Source organism: Ylistrum balloti, unplaced genomic scaffold (assembly GCF_031769215.1).
Source record: "Ylistrum balloti isolate Yb309-2 unplaced genomic scaffold, AGI_CSIRO_Ybal_v1 Utg370248, whole genome shotgun sequence".
Classification (NCBI taxonomy): Eukaryota; Metazoa; Mollusca; class Bivalvia; order Pectinida; family Pectinidae; genus Ylistrum; species Ylistrum balloti.
The window spans coordinates 1,253,058-1,275,257 of record NW_026782199.1 but is presented as its reverse complement, the minus strand read 5'-3'; the positions used below and the strand labels follow the sequence as shown (position 1 = coordinate 1,275,257).

The 22,200-nt window shown below is 35.5% G+C and overlaps 1 protein-coding gene across 1 annotated transcript in view; it reads right to left on the bottom strand.

Moving 5' to 3' along the window:
* Window positions 1-22,200, bottom strand: part of LOC132552475 (probable 3',5'-cyclic phosphodiesterase pde-5) — a 59,573-nt gene that overhangs the window by 23,732 nt on the left and 13,641 nt on the right. Inside the window, 1 exon segment of the mRNA XM_060216650.1 lies at window positions 433-591. Within this exon segment, the coding sequence (XP_060072633.1) occupies window positions 433-591 (159 nt within the window).

The window sequence follows — 22,200 nt, the reverse complement described above, 5'->3', positions numbered from 1 at the left end:
ACCATTTCAACGAAAGAATATTTGCTTGTATAACAGTAAAATAGCTACAGAAGAGTTACAGAATTTCGGATTTTTTTTACAATGTAATAATTGTCTTTACTTGTTACTTTAATTGCCCTGTTATTATGCAATGTTATTCACTTTAAGGATGTCACAAATATCGACAGCGAATACAGTGTTTGTTTCGAAATAGATTTAAACTTTCTTCTGACTAATCATAGATACCATTAGATTTATATTTTTCAAACATGACGTGTAAACCTCCAGACTTCTACGCCTTAAATGTGAATAAAGAAACAACAATATACTATGTATAATAAATAACCTAAGTATGCTGACGATAAGTCTGGTGTTCATCAGATATATAAAGACAAAGCTAACACATAGGTATACACATATTTATCACAGGTATATATAAAAACTTATACTGACCATTGGTGAGGTGCCATGTCTGTCGTTGAGGGCGCGGTGACTTTGTTTTGCGTAGTGACCATTCTTGGACACGAGTTTCCTCGACGTTATTGACGACATAGTTGTCGAGAAACTCCGGATTGTCTTGAAGAAACTGGAATACCAGATCCGGAGAGATATCTGAAAGTTCACCAAACCTGGCCATTAGTACAGCAAAATAAGTAATTTCCACTCCCAGGTTATGAGCAGCTACTACCAATTAATACCACTGACATCACTTATAACGGAATGCGTGACGGATGTTGGGGGCAACTAACATATAGTAGAGAAGTAATAGTCGATAATGACAGTTGATCAGCTGTGTGAGCTACACCGCCTAGTCATTAGATACCTGACCACGTCTACACAACGAAAATATCACACATAAGCATGTACCCTAGAGAAATTCACATCTTAATGAGGGTTTTGCGGTGCGAAATTTTGTAGATAGACATGGTTGACAACACATTTGTTTATTTTGTCTCTGCTTTATTTGTTGTACTCGATGACAGATATTACATGTGTTTTATATTGATTGTCAACCCACACTTAATAGTAGCATTCCATCTTAGATATTTGTAAAACCATGTTATACAACAAAATGGTTTAAGATCTTTATAAAACGTATTGTGGGATATAATTGATACGGAAATGCTCTCGAAAATCATAATCAGCGAGGGTGAACGCACCTATATTCACCCACATGACCTGTAATACGATATAAAACCGATTGCCGTTATGTAATTTCAACTCTCAACATTGTAAACTTGATGACTGATACCTGTCTGAATCAGCGAAGATATGACACGTGGATTACAGGGCAGTCATAGACGGTTACGTCCGGGTATGGGATCGGTACAGACGGAGTACAATCTTCTGTTATTTGCCCACACAATGTCCATACTGCTGACTTGTCAGAGGCATTTATCACAAGTGTAATCAGTTAACCAACTTTTGTCTTCAGTAAACGCCAGTTAATTCATAGTGATGTGTTGTTGTGCAATGAAGCGTTACACAAATAAACAAATACAATAAATGACCAGAAATACATCCTGTTGCCTCATTCCATATGTTTATTGCTATGTATTTTTATTCTTAATTCAGCTATATATCAAAATAATAAAATTGTTGAATTTCTTGCCATAAAAGCAAGCATTACAAAGGAAAGAAAGTCATTACATGTCTGAAAAGATGAGGTCTACAAATTCTTGTTTTTTTGTTTTTTGTTTTTTAAATTGAACGATATCATTTTTAACGAACGAAGAATAAATGTAATGCTTTAGTTTTCCCAATAACCTTATCCATGTCTCGTATATGTCTCCACCTGTTTTACATCGATTCAAAAGACAAAAGAAAACACAATGTACAGTCAGATTGAAAACAAAATAGCAAAAAGAAAACATGCAAAGATAATATAAAAAATGTTTTACTAAACACAAAAACGTGATTTACCTTCAGAAAATTGATACGATTGGTAACGAATTCTTACTTACACTGTATAAAGTATATAGGGTGGTTTTATAAAGCAATGCAAGTGTATCATTATTAACACTTTGCTTAACTGTGAGTTCAAACATCAAGAGGTCAAAAGGTAACTCTATGTGTCAAATCATTTGGTGGTAAATGAGGACATTTATCTAAAGGCTTTGTGTTGAGGTAAATTCGTATGTCTACGATAAATACATATGTGGTGATAACAGTCCAGTCACATGACTAGGACTCTAAAGCATTTTCACGTTAACACCACATTACCTTTATTGTTTTGAAAGCGAAAGTATATACACATCTGTGGATTCTTGTGATATTGATTAAATCTCAGAACTAGAACAGTATACTAATTTTAAACGTCATCTTCATGTGCTGCTTGACTGAAGAATTCAATCAAGTGACCCCCTAAAAATTGATAAATAAATTAAATTAAAAAAAATAAAATCTAGAATTTTTTTAAAAATGTACGTTCTAAATGATATTGAAGTTTTGTAAATATATATGATTTCGTACCGTATATTGGAAACATTGCTGCATATACTAAATAAGAACCAAGTAGACCACTATTATACAAAAAATATCAAGCAAATCATTGTTATCTGAACAATTAGATGGATTATTATGTTAAGCATATCGATCACACATAAATCGATAAATTGCCAAGCAATATTTTATAGGATGAAATGCTGATCATATCTTAGTTAGATAAAGTAAATCAAACTTAGATGCAGTTTTAAGCGTGTCAGCATAATGAAAACGCTTAAACAATCACCGGAGGACTAAGACTCTGACATCTAGCAAATTATTGTCGGACAAAATGTCACAAAATTCGTAAAGTGTCAATAAGACCATTGCTAGAAAACGGTTAACAAGATCATTGCTAGAAAACGGTTAACAAGATCATTGCTAGAAAACGGTTAACAAAATCATTGCTAGAAAAAGGTTAACAAAATCATTGCTAGAAAACGGTTAACAAAATCATTGCTAGAAAACGGTTAACAAGATCTTTGTTAGAAAAAGGTTAACACGATCATTGCTAGAAAAAGGTTACCAAGATCGTTGCTAGAAAAAGGTTACCAAGATCGTTGATAGATCAGGTTAACAAGATCGTTGATAGATCAGGTAAACAAGATCATTTATAGGTAAATGTCAACAATATCGTGCTAGATAAATGTTAACAAGATCGTTGATAGATCAGGTTAACAAGATCATTTATAGGTAAATGTCAACAATATCGTGCTAGATAAATGTTAACAAGATCGTTGATAGATCAGGTTAACAAGATCATTTATAGGTAAATGTCAACAATATCGTGCTAGATAAAGGTTAACAAGATCGTTGATAGATCAGGTTAACAAGATCGTTGATAGATCAGGTTAACAATATCATTGATTGATAAATGTCAACAAGATGTATGGGTAATGTCCAGGTCTCAGTAAAACTACTTATAAAATGATGTAGTGTTGTTGGTTAACGTACAAGGTTTGTATGTGTAATGTACTACAGATATCGTCACAGGAAAGCGAACCACATTAATCAGGTTAACAATAAAATACCCATACGTATCACAAGTGGTTCATTAATCCGTCATTAGCTCGCCATAATCGTATACAATAACAAAAGTACATTGGTTATGCCTGATTTTGAAATTAATTTTTCCTGGTGCAAAAATACTTTGACCAGGATAACATTGATCCCACCAAGGTAATCCAACATTAAATAGATATGTGTTGTTAGCTTTTGTATTGATATAACAGCACATTGGTAAGAATTGTCACTCTATACAATTGGTATAGTACATATCGTCATATATAGCACAAGTATACTGTTACATCGCTGCGAGTCTTAAACAATATAACACATATTAAGATATATTTATAAACTGTTAAAGGTTTTAATAGAACACCGCCCTTTCGTAAAGAAAAAAAGATTTTATCAACATATAAACAAACTCGGTATAACTAGGTCAATATTGCCTAAAAGGACATAAACACCATTGAATAGCGGAAGTCGGGTCAATTAAATGTTTCAAAAATCTGTCATGTAGAACTATGTTCAACTAATGTTATGTTCCCTAAAACAGAACCAGGATAGTAATAATGAAACCATCAGGCACATATACGGGCATCCAACATCGAACACGTCAAGCTTGATGTAACTTAATACCTAGTGAGTTAGTATTAATAATGATGGTACATCTCCCTGTGTGGTGCTTTCTGCTAAAAATTAAAAGTTGTCATACACATAACCAACAAGTAATGTACATTAATGTAGGTCAGTGATCTGACCCTAGCTAAATATACTCTATATCATAAAAGCTGTCGCTGGCAACAGGTTAGGACTGTTCCTGGACTGTAGCCCCAAGGCGACCCATCTATTCAATAACAGTGCTTGAGTTATAATTACAGGTATCTCTCACAAATATCCGGATGTATCGGCTATTTAACAGCATCCTCCAGGCTAACTCCCACAGATATTTTAGAACTAGTCCAATTTATACCAAACAAATAAACATCCCAAGGTTGCTTGTACTACGTACAGGTGGATTGGTCAACAGTTTTATTGTAAACTAGATGTGGAAATATTAGGATGCTCTCAAAGCGAAAACTAGACGTGAAAATAAGAGGATACAATCAAAGCGAACACAAGACGTGGAAATATCAGGATGCTATCAATAAGAATATTTGAAGCTGGGATAAAAAGGAAATATATTCAATACAAAAAGAAACAAAAAACAACCAGCAAATATATGTTCTGGTTACTATGCTGCAAATTTAGTCATGTCAGTAATAGTCGAAGGTAGTGTTGCGTAAACAGATCTATTAGCAATTCAGACCTGGGTAACGTGACGTTATATTAAATCTGATAATATAATTGTTGTTATTGACGTTTAATATTATCCTGTTTATGGAAACCCAGAATTCTGATATGTCTGTAGATTATCAATCTGTTCATTGGAACAGTAACACACTCACTGTTCGTAAAACTCAAGGTATCGGATATCTACTGGGGCTAAGTCATCGTGATCTTGAACTATGTTGTTGGATTTACAGTTGTGTTTGCATTATTTATATTTAGGCAACCGTGCTAAGCACGTGTAATGAATGACACCGGGTAAACATTCCCGACGGGTCGCCGACAACTGTACTCTCTTATCTGGTGACGGGTGGGCACGTGACAGAACTACATGGTACACACGTACGACAGGTTCTTTTGTTTGGTATCATGACAGGTTCTATTATTTGGTATCAAGTCCTGATACTAATTACGGGTAGAGGCTATTTTAGGCACAGTAAGCAGAAGTGACCGAACTGACCCAAAGACAGGTACCAATTAACAAGGTCGGTGTTTTTATCCTAAACAAGAACAAAGGATAAAAGTTGTAGTGATGTGCTGTGATATGACTTTTTGTACTGTTAGATCTGTATATACATTCACCTCACACGGTCTGAAAGCATGCGAAAGCAGGTCAGCAATGATACAGAACAAGCACTATATGTTACTCCGTTATCTATCTGTGATTAGTCGGGGTCAGTAGACCAGCAGCCCCCTCCCACACATACAATTATAGGTACTCATTATCTACACTTACGTAAATATGTTTATATTTGCAGTACTAACAAAGCTTTGTTACATGGAATGTCTATGTTCCCAAGTTTACTCTTTACCTTACATAATGTATATTGTACCGCCCCCTAATTATGACCTGTAGATACATCAGTTAGTAACCTACACTGAAGTCAAATTTCGGTAACTAAGCTATTCATGGTAATCACATTTACATGCTTACATCTTGCACTGTGGAGAAGGTAAACATTCAAACAGATTATTACCGAACAGAAATACCGAGCATACCTCAGAATTATTTGCCTGAATTAAGAATACAGATTAATTGTGATGAGCCCGAACTGTCAGAAGGGAAAAGAGACGAAATCAAAATAACTAGGATGGATGCCGTTGTTAATAGAATAAACAAACTCAAACTTGAAATTTCTGTCATGTTGAGAAATTACCCTTTCGATTACTGGTAAGGTTCCGGAAAACCTTTTTCTATTGTAGGAAACATTATGAAGAGCATTTAACTTGAAACCTTTTTTGTTTCTCTGACTGAATACCTATCGAACAGAACACCTCATTCAGATGTGATTTCCTTTAGAAAGGGAACCTATTTCCTTACATTCACGATTCCTGAACACCCTGGTGTACTTAAAAAGGAAATTCTATTCACCAGCAATAATTCAGCATTATAATACTGTAACTTATCGTTGTGATTACTAAAGTACGAATGTATTAAGGCAGATTAAAATTTAAATGTTCTTGATGTGTTCAATTCTTTTGAAAATTACACAATAATCGTGAAATTATTACAAATCTTGATTTTTTGTAAGGTCGTGATGAAAAGCAGAGATGGTTTGTACAAAGCGTTGTAGATTGGTTTACACATTCCTGGTGTTGATAGACGACCTGACAATACGTCTTGTTTATCTTACACAATACATAATTACACGGGTTCTACGCACTTTGTACTCTACCGCTATCAAGTGCCAGTCACGTTGTTCTGATTTCTCTGGTGGATAATGTTGATCACAAATTTACAGGTATTGTAAGTGAAACACTGTGGTACCTGTCGACAATATGCCTCGATCTGGCACACACCAAGTTGGTTAATACTGGAACGTCTCACAATCGATTCCCATTAAAGGTGATGGTATTATGATAGCAGATTTAGAAACGGAATAACACAGTGACACACATAAAACCTTTGTTTATGCACACTTTTCAAATAAGGCTCTGACGTCAATGCTAATTCTATATACTAGTTCTGCTGAGATTATATGAAACAGAATACTTTAGATTGAGGTCGACATAAGTGCCCTACCAATAAGTACTTCAGCTAACACGGCCAACTAAATATGAGGGGGACGCCAACAGAAACATCAAGGGACGGAATAAAGGACAACACAGCAAAGTAAAGCAATGAATCAGAGCTAAACTCATTAGAAGAAGTTCTTTAAATGGCCGTGTTCTGTTATAAGTAACAGTCGGAACTGTCATTTAAATGTTATGCGATAGCAAGTATTCCTTAAGAATTGGGTCGCGACTTACTATCGAATTATTGACTATACATCGTTGTCAAGGTAGCCATTGCAATTTCACATTCAATTTTCTAATGAAAATTTGTCATTAAGATAAAAGGTATTAGTGACTACGAAGGTTAATAAAATATCACTATTTTCACTATCAAAGGGTAAAACCAGGCGACTGATGCTTAAATTACAAGTTTAAATTTGGGATGAGAACCAAAAAGAAAAAATAAACTGGGCCAAGGTAACAGGAAATTGTTCTTGTCATTAAGGAGTCACGAGACAGGCACAGGTAATAAATTATTCATGGTTAACACTTACAAATGACATCATTACCCCAGTGTATGTAGAATGTGTAATATAAAGCCGATGTCCTACAGTGAAATATATTTAATCAAATGAATAACACCGACAACTTCAGGAGTGCATACTCAGATTCACATTCTACTGACAACTCCAATCTGAGATAGAAAAATAAGATTATAAATGTTAGGCATTTAGACACAGAAAAATCTACCTAATATTACAAACATGGTGTCCTACATGTCCTTTATTACAAATGTGGCACACGTTATACTACTACCCACAAAGAGAGAAAAGTGACGTACCGCCAGTAGACCGAGTCGGACTGTAGGCAATTTAAATTCTCGAGTTTCATACAAATAACTATATCATGAATTAAAACCAAGATTAAATCCTATTCACACCATTTCGGCAAATATTGTCGTATACGTATGCTAATTGAAATAATCTTACAGATGTGTAGGTCAACTCTCGACCATGTAGGGTTCCGAAGAGGGAGGTACATATCTATGTATAAACAATCAATCATCGGGGTTCCGAAGAGAGGGGTTCACGTGCAGAGACCATCGATCATGCAGTGTCCGAACATAAGATTTATATATGAATCATCAATCTTTGTCGGGATTTTTTATCTGATGAAGGGCAGCTTTTAAATCAATGACATGAGCTTCTGAAATAGAAGAAACTTGTCATACATTACAAGCATTTTCAAAACTGATATTTTTAAGTAACTGGACTTTCCAAAGCGCGGAGAATGACGGAACATGCTTATCGAGGGATTTCCCCATCGGAGTTTTATCTTCATAAACTATCATCGAGAGGAATCCCGATATTAGTACAATCTATCATAGGATCACCCAAGTCAACATATTGAAAATATCCACTATAGGACTCCCGATATCTGTATATATCTATCATAGGATCACCCAAGTCAACATATTAAAAATGTCCACCTTAGGACTACCGATATCTGTATTTATCTATCATAGGATTATCCAAGTGGAAATATTGAAACTATTCAATGTAGGACTCCCAATATCTGTTTTTATCAATCAAAAGAATTATCCAAGTGGACATATTACAAATATCCACTATAGGACTCCCGATATCTGAATTTATCTATCATAGGATTATCCAAGTGGACATATTACAAATATCCACTATAGGACTCCCGATACATGAATTTATCTATCATAGGATTATCCAAGTGGACATATTACAAATATTCAACATAGGACTACTGATATGCTTTTTTTTTTAAATCATAGGATCACCCAAGTGGAAATATTGAAACTATCCACCATCGGAGATATATGTGCGTTTGATTATTTTCTGAAAGTAGTAACAATCCCTATGTGTTAGTAAAACAGATGAAGAAACAATGCTGGTTATTGAAAAGTATATAAAAAATCTTCAGTTGATGTTATCAAATCAAATTTCGTCATTTTGCAATAATGAGTGCACACATTTAGACTAAAGTGGTTTCCTGTTTGATACAGAAATAAAGGAAACATCCATTGTTTTATTGTTATTTCTTGTAAAAAACCAACACACACATCCTTCATTCCACCTTCGATACCCTCCACATAACGTTGGCTGTATAGAATGTTACAAAAACGGTGCATCTTTGATATGTGTGGTAGTTCATTGAAAATCATAAAAGCGAACGTTTATAGACCTATAAACAGTCCATAATGCCTTCCGAATGTTTTGTGTGTATGGAGGGTCGATGGATTGGAATAGCTGAGCGACCAATGTACATCACATTACACTGGAACCGTGGCACAATCACCAGGAGCCGCTAGGCCACGCCATTAAAACGCTTTTGAGAATGTGCCAGAACAGCACTGTTTATTTCAATAAAGATTTATGAAACACTTTCGCTGACGTGATTTTGTCAAAGATGATTTAGGGTTTACAATTTATCATATTTATGTTACTGAATACATTTTCTGTCATCTGTGATAAATGGTTACACTGTATCACACGAAGATACAGTGAATAAAATACCAAGTGATTTCCAACTTACAAATAAGCGAGGTGTTTTTATTTCCAGGCCTTAGTGTTAAAGGCACGCGATTATTATCTATACCTTACAAACACCAGATACGTGTTAAGGCTGTGTTAAGACGATACCTCCATAAAAAATCCATTTGGAGAAAGAAGTTGTCCAAATTCTTATCCAAGTGCTTTTCCATTTTTGTGAGTCGGTCGTTACATTTGATACTGATCGCAATGAGATAGAATACATTGTTATTCATAATTCTTTGATTTTATGAAAATCAACATTTTGTAAAAGGCATTATACAACACTGAAGTAAATCGATTTGACTCTATAGTGTCTCACATACATACACTAACAGTATGTTCTGTATAGTGTGTAAGTGTACTTACATAATGTCTACCTTAAACCATGTTTAACTGTTGACACGGATTTGATAACAATTAAAACCCTGGTGTGATGTATAACTAGACGATGGTTTAAATATCTCATTATATCTTGTTTTCAGTGAATCAGTCGATCGATTTTTTGTAAGTAGTAATTTGTCACCATTGACAGAATATGTCCTTGGGAAAAACTGTCCTGAAAAGAATGGTACATACCCTTAATAAAATAGATTTATTTTCTAGTGAACTTTCACCTCTCGTTTAGAATCTTCTATTAGCTATTTATTATCTAAATAGTCGTATTCACACGAAATTAAGCAGTTTTTAATGGTGGGATAGTAACACTAGTTCAGAGACCTGTTGTAATGAATACACGTGATTTGTAAGGAAACTGTTCCCCCTTAAGATATAAACATCGTTCAAAAGAGAGTTGTGTCATTAGTGATTCTGTTAGGATCAAACGAAACTGTCTTTTCAATAAACATAATGAACTTAAAACTGGTCCAGTGAACTACATCATAGTAACCATCACAGTAAAGGACGATTCGTCAGGTTGATGGACAAACTCCCAAAACTTTATCAAATGAGTAACATGATGACGTCATTTCTACAACACACAGTGTGACAGAAAGGCAAACTAAATTGTGCTTTATCAGATATAGGAACAAATCGAGATTATACAGTATCAAAAATATAATGGACAGATGTAGACAATATACCACAACAACTATGAGGATGGTAGAGATTTAGCCTACTCAGTTACAGGTAATAAAATCAATTAGTACGATAGAGATACAAAACGTGGTTTAATTTACAAGTGTGAAGTAATGACGTCATACAACGCCCCCAATAATGCTCGTGAACAGCACAAGCGACATCTACATCACAGGCTGTTACGTACATGTATATTGTTAACAGTGCAACGATCTAGTAATAGAGTAATGTCTTTACGTCACAGCGTAATATGTAAAGGATAATGTCTTAATACATAGGTATAAACATTTACGACCAATTAAAACGAAACCAAAGTGTTCATGGAGAGTGTATTTTAAAGTGCATATAACAGATACAACAGATACGAATGAAAAAGATAATGTAAAGTTAAAGCACAGCTTAATTAAACAGAAAGCATCAAAAGTCAAGCATTATAAAAAAAATGTCCACGCTGTATATCTGCGTCTAAGTTTAACATTTAGACTATCTTTGAACGCCTCTCGCCTTAGAAGTTATGGGTAAGACACATCGCTATGGGAAAGGATCGCTCGTTCAGTGTTCATGTCTTTCGACGGACCAGGTATCTATTCACCATGTTAACATAATAAATTTACTTTGATGAAGATCACTAACGATAACTTCATTCTCACACGGAAAAAGGATGTAACAAGGAAGAGAGGTACTGATACTAAGCAATGTAAATCTGACACATAACGTAATGTATAAAATTAAATCATTGGTTGATACGAAATAATGTGGATTTATTCAGACAAAAACGGGCATATTACATGTTAAATTTCTATCTTTAAGGAACTATTCATGTATCCAAGGAACATATAATCACACATAAGATAGCATCATATTCGATACCAGATTCAATAAAATCATTGAATAGCTACATGGGAGTATAACTAAATGTATTCTATACATAGATATACAGATAATAGCTCCATCAGACCAATAAGCAAGGACGAGTAAAATCATCTCTAGTATGAACGGATCGTAACCTACAAAAATAATAATAGCTCCAACAGACCAATAAGCAAGGACGAGTAAAATTATCTCTAGTATGAACGGATCGTAACCCACAAAAATAATAATAGCTCCAACAGACCAATAAGCAAGGACGAGTAAAATCATCTCTAGTATGAACGGATCGTAACCTACAAAAATAATAATAGCTCCAACAGACCAATAAGCAAGGACGAGTAAAATTATCTCTAGTATGAACGGATCGTAACCCACAAAAATAATAATAGCTCCAACAGACCAATAAGCAAGGACGAGTAAAATCATCTCTAGTATGAACGGATCGTAACCTACAAAAATAATAATAGCTCCAACAGACCAATAAGCAAGGACGAGTAAAATCATCTCTAGTATGAACGGATCGTAACCCACAAAAGTCTGAAAGGAATGGATACAATTGGAAATATTCTAAAACGTCGCAGTGTTATTGGTGTTTACGTTTGGTGTATGTAAGGAATGAACTAATTGAGGATAATCAAAATGCAAATACCAGACTTAATTCCTCGTTCTATCTACCTATTAATCATTAAACCTTAAATGAAAAGGAGAAGGGAAATTATTAAGGGTGGGATTTGCAAACAGTTTTCTTTTTGCAGTTTTCTGTATTATTCAGAGAGATATTGCGATATATGATGATATAGATCTACATATGATTTTTGGTAGATCAAAGAGGTACACAACACATAAGTAGCTTAATGCAGGGATAAACTGGAAAACTGCATAATTCTGAAGTTACATAACACTTCACAAGTTTAAAAACACATTAAAGAATCCAAAGTTCTGCAATTAAATCCATTAAATAGTTGGAGACAGTTGTTGCGGTGTAGTGTAATACTAAAAATTATATTGCAACATATTGTCATTAGACAAATATTGCAATATACTGACTATTGCAATATTATTGCCCATTCCTAAAAATATATGTAGTAGAAATTTTTAAAAAATATGAGCATAAGTTTAGACGCTGTTAGTCAGAGATCATATAAAAATTAGCCCGGTGTTTAGGTATCTTTATATAGACCAATGCAATATAAGTTGTTGTGTATTGTGTTGTACTGACACATCATAGGACACATTGATGGCCTGACAGCCACTGGCCAATCTATTTTAGTGAATAAGCAGTACTATATTTGTATGACCAAATTAATGTGTACACTAGACCATCTTCGGTTAAGTTTACTATACCATACGGCACTGAACACAGAGATATGAAATGTACAGGAATACATACTGTATATAATATTTACATATATAACGTTTCAAAATGTATAATGATTTTATATTTTCATAAAAGTAAGATAGTTTTAAAGTTTATCAACAGAAAAGGAGAACACATGATTAACACATTTCTGTTGGAAACATCCGATACAAACTCGGAAAATTCTATGTAGTTATCAACACTGCACTGTCACTTAACGTGGGACATTGATTTTACATGGAGTACGTTTTTAACATGCTGTTTATCTTCACTGTTTACATCAATCAGCCATTGTTGTGACAATGTCTGCCGTCACCCTGTCCTCTGTACTTTATAACTCAGTAACTGGGTTATCGGAGGCGTCATTGACGTAATACCTCTAGTACAATCTTGACATTACTGACCTGCAATTTTGTATAATGTAGGTGGCAACCAGTGCACGTGCATCTAAACGATCCTTGTCATGTCGGTGACGGGACAACTGTGGGTCGTTTATTAGGATAAAACCGTTATACTAATCAGTATGGGAGAAATATACCGATCTACAGCGGAATGCAGAAAATGAAATACATATTATGATTTGAGCATAACGGAATTTTAAAAATGCCAAAAAAAATTAAAGGAGATAATAACACCTTTCTTTGACATTGCCTCCATTGTTTTGTCCTGCTAGAGGTCGAGAATTAGTGTGTGGTGTTAATTTTTTTTCAGAAATGTTTGGTCGATCAGATAATCCCGGTCTCAATGTTTAATGCCACACATCTACACCTAAGACCACATACGTGGGGATTTTGACATCAGAGAAAGGGCACTAGAAAGGTGTATTGACATGCTCATGTAAAATGCATATATCTACAACAATAGCCTTGGGAAGGCCACGTATCGAGACTTTGTTCCTCAAAGGCTCTCGTACCTACCACAAGTCATCATAAAGGTAGGCTTTGATATTCATAACATCAAAGTGAACACGTACAAATAAAACCTGATTTTAACGTCATTTGGAATTCTTTCCAGACGCCGTATTGTATTTCGAAACTGACAATACACCAGCTACTTATTACCATTTTAAGTGTTTCGCATTCCATCTGGCACTGTAAGTAGTTTGTCGGATGTAAAAACACATTATTTCTTTCAACAACGATAGGATACAGAGACTTTGAAATATGCGCCATTATTTTACCACTATCTAAGGTGTATATAGTAACTTTCAGTTTCTGTTCAACACTGCCTTGTCGACAACAGTTCTTGTTATTTTTTCTATCATAGTACACATGTATTCCATTATCAATATTACGTCATATATGACGTTTGTCGGCTGTATCCTTGGCGGCCAATTTCCATGTTTGTGATAAAAAATATCACATTACTTTCTGAAAACAACTTCCGGTCCAAGATTGAAAGCCTGCCAAATGTGTTGCCTGTATTTTCCCATTATTTTGTACTTTATATTTTAGCATGTTATATTTGCCTTGTTTTCTCAGGGATCTTTCGTAAGTGTAATTGTTTTATAATGCGTGTATCTCTACCAAACAGCGAACTCACGTCTTCGTCGTCAATCATGTGCATCAGTCGCCTTGTCGTCTCTGTCGCACGCACCATATATTGTGACGGATAGTCCTAAGTAGATAGAGTTCATCAACTCGTGAACTTCGGTAATGTGTTATATAAGCATACGTTCCTCTGTAGATAACAATACACTACTACGTTATAAAAGATATGATTAATTACAACCATCCTTCATATCTACATACAGGCGTATGTACCCTGTACAGGTTTAGTACAGCTACGCATATGGATGACGTGGATAGAGCTAATAAGCGTTGTGTATGAGGCGACTAATGTGGGGTTTATTTATTTTTCTTTATTCATTACCTTATTAAACGACATACTACACTTGATATGAAGGCTAGTCGCCATCGTGATCTCATTGGGGAACTCCATTTTCTTTAGATGTAAGCGATGCTCGTTAGCATGTCTGTTGATTTCGTTCTTATATGCCCGGTTTTCATTTTAAAAACATGACATTACTTTCTTGGGTTGACAAGGGTTCAACATGTTTGGTATCGTCAACTGAAGCAGAAACGTATTTTTGCTTTCGTTATACGTGTAAACCTGACACGGGTCTCATTGCCTTATGATGTCTTTGATAAGAACAACACTGACACTGATTCTGAAGAAATCAGAATATTCAAAATATTCAATTCAATTAAAACTACAGCGATTTTCTGTATATACTGAAATGACTGGTATAGAAAGCACCACTTTACCTATATTTTTGTCAATACTCTCAGTTTTATGAAATACGCTTAAAAGTCCGTCAAAGTCTTAACTAAAAGAAGCTGATATTAGCCGAGATATTACACGAGGGAAGAGCAAATCTCTATCTTTGCTCTTAATAGAATCGTACCAAACAACACTATTAACCCTAAACTACCGTCGCGTGCTTTAACTGGAAACCCCTTTGTAGTCTATGAATAGAAATAAAGTTTATCCCTTGAAATTGAAATTCAAACTTAATATTCACTTTCGACAAAAACCCCGACAATGTGTTAAAACTAAGTATAACCAGAAGTAGGACAATCAGCACAAACCTCTACGAAGATTTAACTAGAAATATTAACGTCCACTAACTTTCTATTACTACACCAAAGTGTACAAACTTCCGTCAAGGTTCTCAACTAGAGAGTTGTCAGTTTGATTACCGCATCGGAGATGCGCGTCAGAGTTTATCCCAAATAAGAAAATATTTGGTATGTCAGCATCTCTCTACCAGTGTTGACCTGTATCAAAATAAACATTGCACTCATGTACGAACACAGCTACTCATAATTAAGTGAATTTTTGTTGATTTAGTTCCTGAGACGGTTGTTATCACTAGAAGTAACCGCCCGGCAGTGTTTCAGTGTATTTCTAAGCTGATAAAGCTATTTGAAGGATTCTTTGTAAATATTTGATTTACGTTATCGCCGTACAAAGTTTAAAGCTACATGATTTAATACCATTCTGTTACAAAGCTTCTTATAAGATTAGTGAACCACGTTACACTGCAATTATATATATGATAAAGGGCAGATTTCAGCATAGCCGTGTCTATAATACATTTCATTCTCTCCTAATATAACTATACCAAACATGTAAACAGTTCATTTGTTTGATATGGAAATGGGCTCATCTATGATCGTGAAAAAAATGAGACACGTGTAAGATTATGAAATATTTCGTTAATTACAGAGATTCAGTAGAGAAATATACAGAAAATCGTCTTACCGCACACCACTTAATCCCAATACTTCGTGAAATGTTATTGACGTTGGTGTACGATATTTCAGTTGTGATATGTATATGTTAACTATAGATGGCTATAGGCGATCCGCGATTTCTTAAGATACACATGGGGTAAGGGACGAAAAACAAATACTCTATTTAGTCAGGGTCAACAGAATGGAGATCCATAGTTATCGACAAAACACATTCAAATTCTAGCAAAATAAATATTGACATGTCAATTCAAAACACTTTGGCAGTCAGGCTTTTCATGTTATCACGAGCAGAACTTCATACGATTCTGTGAACTTATTCTGTATGGAACTGGTACACTCGTTGTGGTCCGGAGTAAGTATTGGTGAAACCATAACCACATTGGGTAGACATTGACGGTACACCTTGATCGTCAACTTTGTCTTATCGTCTGTCACCAGTTCGTACCAATAAATATTTATGCAAGATCTCAGCTGAAGAGAGCGTATAACAGTCATTGAAATTAATATTGATAAACTTGGTTTTAATAAAATTTCGAATTTCTTTTTACATGAAGCCTAATAAAAACTTTGAAACACGTGGTGTAATTATCACATATCTTGAATGCTGATAAGTCTAAATCGTCTTGGAAAAAGCACGCGTATAGCTTATTTAATTACACAGTTTCATCCCAAACCGCTATAGGTATTGAAATCCTATTCTGGTGAAGCACCATTAGCAGAGAAACTATTTCAATGCCTGCCTCGTGTATGCCAATAGTGATCAAATAAATGAAATATGGGACTACCGTCATTGTGAAAGGACTAAGCAAATTAGAATATTATAGGGGGGATGTTTACTAATGTTACAATGCAAATATTTTAAAAGCTACATGTAAACGTACAGGAGTGAGTTTCAACTATTCCTAATTTAAATTGGAAATAGCTTAGAATTCACAGTCACTGTCTTTTCAAATCTCGGTATTGGTATTTTGAGAATGGCATATCTGTATAAAACATGGATATGGATTAAACAAAACTTTCCACTGTATTGTAATTGATTTGGAAAACCTTGAGGCATTCTCAACAGATACGTGTGTATTTACCTGTCTAATTACAGGTGAGTAAATAATCAGTCCATACAGGTATTCCTACAGAATCATCAGCACACAACACTGTACTAACAATCTTAATTCCTACAAAAGCCAGAATGAGTACCACGTGACACACCAAACGTTGTCGGACAATTAAACAACAGGTAGGCCCATTAGTACATAGGAGGTTTTCAACGTATAATCTACAATATCTTTACCAATGTAAGTAATACGTATATATCACAGGAAATTGTACATATTTCTAATCTGATTTCCATTTCAGCCGATTACAGTCGTAACGTTTTGGAGTCAATGAGTTTTTTGTAGTCGACGATAAAAAACACTTTATTGGAGTTTATAGCTTTATCTTGCAGATCTTCAAGGAAGCTTGTGTAAATTGCCAAGTATGCCCAGCTATTACGGCCGTAGCAAATAAGGTGTTTGTATCGGGTAGAAAGCAGCAACTATTGTTGTGCATGCAAGCTTGGCGCGTAATGAAACAGAGCGCACCGTTCGCGTACGGAACGATTACGTTTAGAGTCCTATACCAGTAATGTGAAACGGATCCGTTGGTGAGAAATCTGAAGCTCAGTCAGCTTAGAATTATACAAATACGTTAAATTTGTTCTAATAACAAAAGACTAAAAACAAACAGTTCATGTATTTCATGTCATAATGCAAGTATAGTGTAAATCCTACTTCAATCGGAGTTTTGAATAGATGAAATTGTTCGTGTTTATATGGGTAACACTAGTATGTATAGTATAATACAAGGCCAGGGGATCATGGTCTGTAGAAATCGTTAACGAACGTTTTCATTCCTAGCTTGTTTAGACAATTTGCATGGGGCCTTGAAGCAGCGATTTTGCGCAACTGTATATTTACATTTTACGGTGTGGACGTTGTCATTATAGTAATGATATAATTATCTTCATACAAAAAATACCACCGCTATAGGATCAGATATGTTAGACCGCCTTTCAGTTGACTGTCATATTTATATTAATAATAACACCTGTCGTTTCACGTCAGCGTAAACTATCATTACCATGTCGTGTTGGAAAGGACTCGAATGTCCTAGAGATTTACTTACACATTTTCGGTACAGCAACACACACGTGTGACAGTCATCGATCGTTACCTTAGAAACAGAGCAATGACGTAAATACACACGTAAAACTCACCTGTCATTTTGCTGGTTTCCACACCTGTCCAGACTATCGTATTTCCCTCTCATTGACGTACACTTGGTATCCCAGGTACAATAAGCATCAATGACAACTACTCCTAATCATTTCCGTACGCATCATATATACTCGATAAGCTAAATGAAATCCAGGTAACAAAACACATCAGATATATATCTCAACGGTCACTTTTCATAATCGAATACACTTGTAACACCTGAACACAATACTTGGTGTACCGCCGTCTCTATCAACCCCTAATACAGCGGGTAATACAAGTGAAAGCAATCCAACAATATGTTCTATTCATGATCCAACAATTTCTCGTACAGCTCTGGAAAATCGTCCACTCAACCATACCATGGGACGTATGTTACCTATTAGGGACCTTTCCAGAAATGGACGGATTTGAAGCAAGAACATGAATCGATAACTTCTTCGGAGGCTAAGTCCGTGCTTTAAACTTTCAGGTGGTCGTCAACCATAGCTTGTTTCTCTACTGACCTCTCCGGATTGTCAACACGAATTTAAGTGTACACGGTCTATAACTCTGAGCCTATAGGCAAGAGTATATAGATACATCTATACATATACACAGGTTCAATTTTCCCTGGTGGGTCGGCTCACGCATACAAACGTACACACCGGTTCTGCTAGAATGAGTATTTTTTTTTTCACTAAGCTCGAAACTCTCTACTTCTTCACTGCATGCGTACGTCACTGCGGCTTTCGACAATGTAAATGTTCCAACGACTCCGTGTTTACACATGCCAGCAGGCCAAAACTTACACGGCACGAGTTCTCTGTCCACTGAGCAAACACAAGTGGTCCGTATAGCTTCCTCTTATAGAACTAATGAAAAGTACACTGAAAATCAGCATTGTTTTGTCCACCCGTTCGATATCTCTAGACTTTTGAAGGCCGAGAGAAGTATGTCGCGGCACTTTTCACAGTTAGTCGTCCGTCCTAGTATTGCTGAGTATTGACCGGTAAGGAGAAAATATATCTATGACGATAACATTAGGGTGTCGTTTGGAGAGTAAGGCGTTGTAACTAGTCAAGGAAACCATTGTATGGATAGGTAAAGGGTTCACCGTCTTGATCGCTTGCGTTTTAATCTATAACAAATGACACCTGAACTTTAGTATGTGTATGCTCGTCAATGGATGATTACCGCTGTGACCAGGTAGATAGTACGGCTTGCATAGAGATCTTAGCCTAGAGGTCATTGGTTTGACTCCTGCTGAGGGCAACTGATATTATGGGTAAAGACATCGATTAAATTCAATCCTGAAGGATGTTTTTTACAGTCCTGTAAAGTAGTCACTTGGTCTGGTATTTCACCGACGTAGGGCGAAATCGGCTAAACTTGTGTTTATTTTAATGAATTCCTTTGACTTCTACAAGGAGCAAATCACCATCACCGAATTTGCAGACCTGTATATTAAAGTTACATTAACGACGGATGTCAACACACTTGCTTCTACCCGGATTTGTTCATTGGTGCATGCAGATCACAGAGCGGAGTGTTTACGTGGTGATATAAAACCATTCAGATAATACCAAAATGTGAATATAATCATAACCCAAACTCAAATTCAGTCATACTAGTGCAACTGTAAAAGGGCAGCGATGATAAATAAGACCATGTGTTCCGGAAGAGTAAGCATCTTTTGCTTCATCGAGAACACCCTCATGTAAATCTTAGTCAACCCGAGTAAGTGATGTCACGTTCTTAAATGGGAACAAAGTACACAACAGCGAAACCAACAGGCAAAATAAACAAGCATCAAAAACGTCCAGATGCACATCGCACAAAGAAATCGAATCTTTCTGTATGAGATCACGACCGTCAAACTTCATACTTAGACAGTGAAATGAATATATAAGTAATTACAAACTTAGAACTGTAATAAAAGTTACGTTTTCTAATAAGTATCGGGAATGCGTGACGGTTTTGTAATTTGGTGGACATTTGTATGCTTTAGCCACAACCTAATACTGATAGGATCCCATTCCTACCTGAAAGTAAACTGCAATCATGTCGATGAATTTAATCTGGAGCCATATATACAGTACGACAATTTAAGTTTAACAAACTCGAGTAAAACAATACATGACTTTTATATTAAAGTTGTTCGACTTGATTTGTAGACATGGTCGACATGAAATGATCATATATTTCAGTCAAATCACTTATATACGGCTTGATAAGACCTGACATTTCTAGGTTTTAATTTCCAATAGACTCATTATCACATTCTTATAGTAGGTTGAATCAAAGACAATAAACCGAAAATAAAATCGGATGTTCAGGGCATCAAAAACAATTAACCGGAAATGAAAGGGATGTTCAAGGCATCAAAGACAATATACCGGAAATGAAATAGGATGTTCAAGGCATCAAAGACAATATACCGGAAATGAAATAGGATGTTCAAGGCATCAATGACAATATACCGGAAATGAAATGGAATGTTCAAGGAATCAAAGACAATATACCGGAAATGAAATCGGATGTTCAATGCATCAAAGACAATATACCGGAAATATTTCAGAAATGAAATCGGATGTTCAAGGCATCGAAAATCAATAAACCCGACATTATGTGACATTACTACATGAAGTTTGAATTGATCTATATGATGTCATACAGGATACTCCTGACAATAAACTGGGTATAAAAATAGATATTCCGGGCATCGAAGATCAACAAACAGGAAACGGAATTTGCTGATCCATCCACCGAAGTTCTTTAAATCGGAAAAGAAAATGGAATGTTTCGGTCATCGAGGATGAATTTATCGGAAAAGAAAATGATTCTTCCAGACAAGACAGTAATACAACACTTATTATGTAAGTAATCAAGTGTTAGACCTTCTTCCTCTAGATCATAAAATATTAAGGTGCCTGAATATCAGAAGCCGAGCCTTACGGTCTAGGAATAGATATGACATGAACATGCCCCCAACATTTTCTTATCATAACACATTCATGTCAGGGCGACGTCAAGACTATTTACTAATGTAGTTAGTGAGATGGAGAGAACGCGATAACGCCTTGCTCCGAGAGTATGACCTTGACTGCGCGTTTATTTTCAAACGACCAAGCTAGGTTACAAATCTACAGGTAGGAAAGACGACTAGGCCATTGACTACTGGCTGGTTTAAAAAACCCAACGCGCATGAAGTCTCAAATTTGGTCAAATTGTATAATGACTTACCATGCAAGAATCCAACGGTAACAAATATACATGAACAGAATAAGGCCATACAAGACCATACCTACATTGTACGTGTACAGTATTACACCACAAACCACCATTTGTTTTTATTGTGATTAACAAAGAAACGACAAAAACGAGGCCAAAGAGGAAGAACTCGGTCGTCCGGACTGCGTCATTTGCAGGCCTTTTTAGATAACTTTACTCTGTGTCGAAACATCTTACTTAGTGGTGTGTATATAGTCGGAGTTCAGTTTATATCGTATAACAGTACAGATGTTCTAAAACTAGACGTAACAAAGATAAACCCGGAGGTATTCCAACGAAAAAAGAACATACCAAAAAGTATTACTTTGTACAGTTTCCAATCAGTGCAAACGTTTATGCGCTGGTTGCATGCAAAACAATTCAAGAAGCTTATCTGATAAAGTTTCAAAAGCCATTTGCTAAATTTCTGTATCCGTAGATAAAGGCAATAGTACGACCGGCTGTGGAGACGCTCAGGTTTTATGATTTGTGAAGGTTATACACATTGCAGCACATACGGATAGGCAACTAATGCCATGGTAAGTGTTACTAACCATTGATACCAGCAAAACACTCTAGTTTGATTGCCATGTTTTAGTTAATACTGAGTGAAATCATTGTCCCGAGTTTCATTTTAACTCGGAGGGAGTTTTGACTTATCAGGCTGTGTATAATTAGATTTCGCTGCTTTTAAGTTTACACATTATTGAAAATATTTGCTAGACAGAAAACCAGAAGTGCAATTTGTAGACATATCGCTTTCCCAGGCAGTAAATATA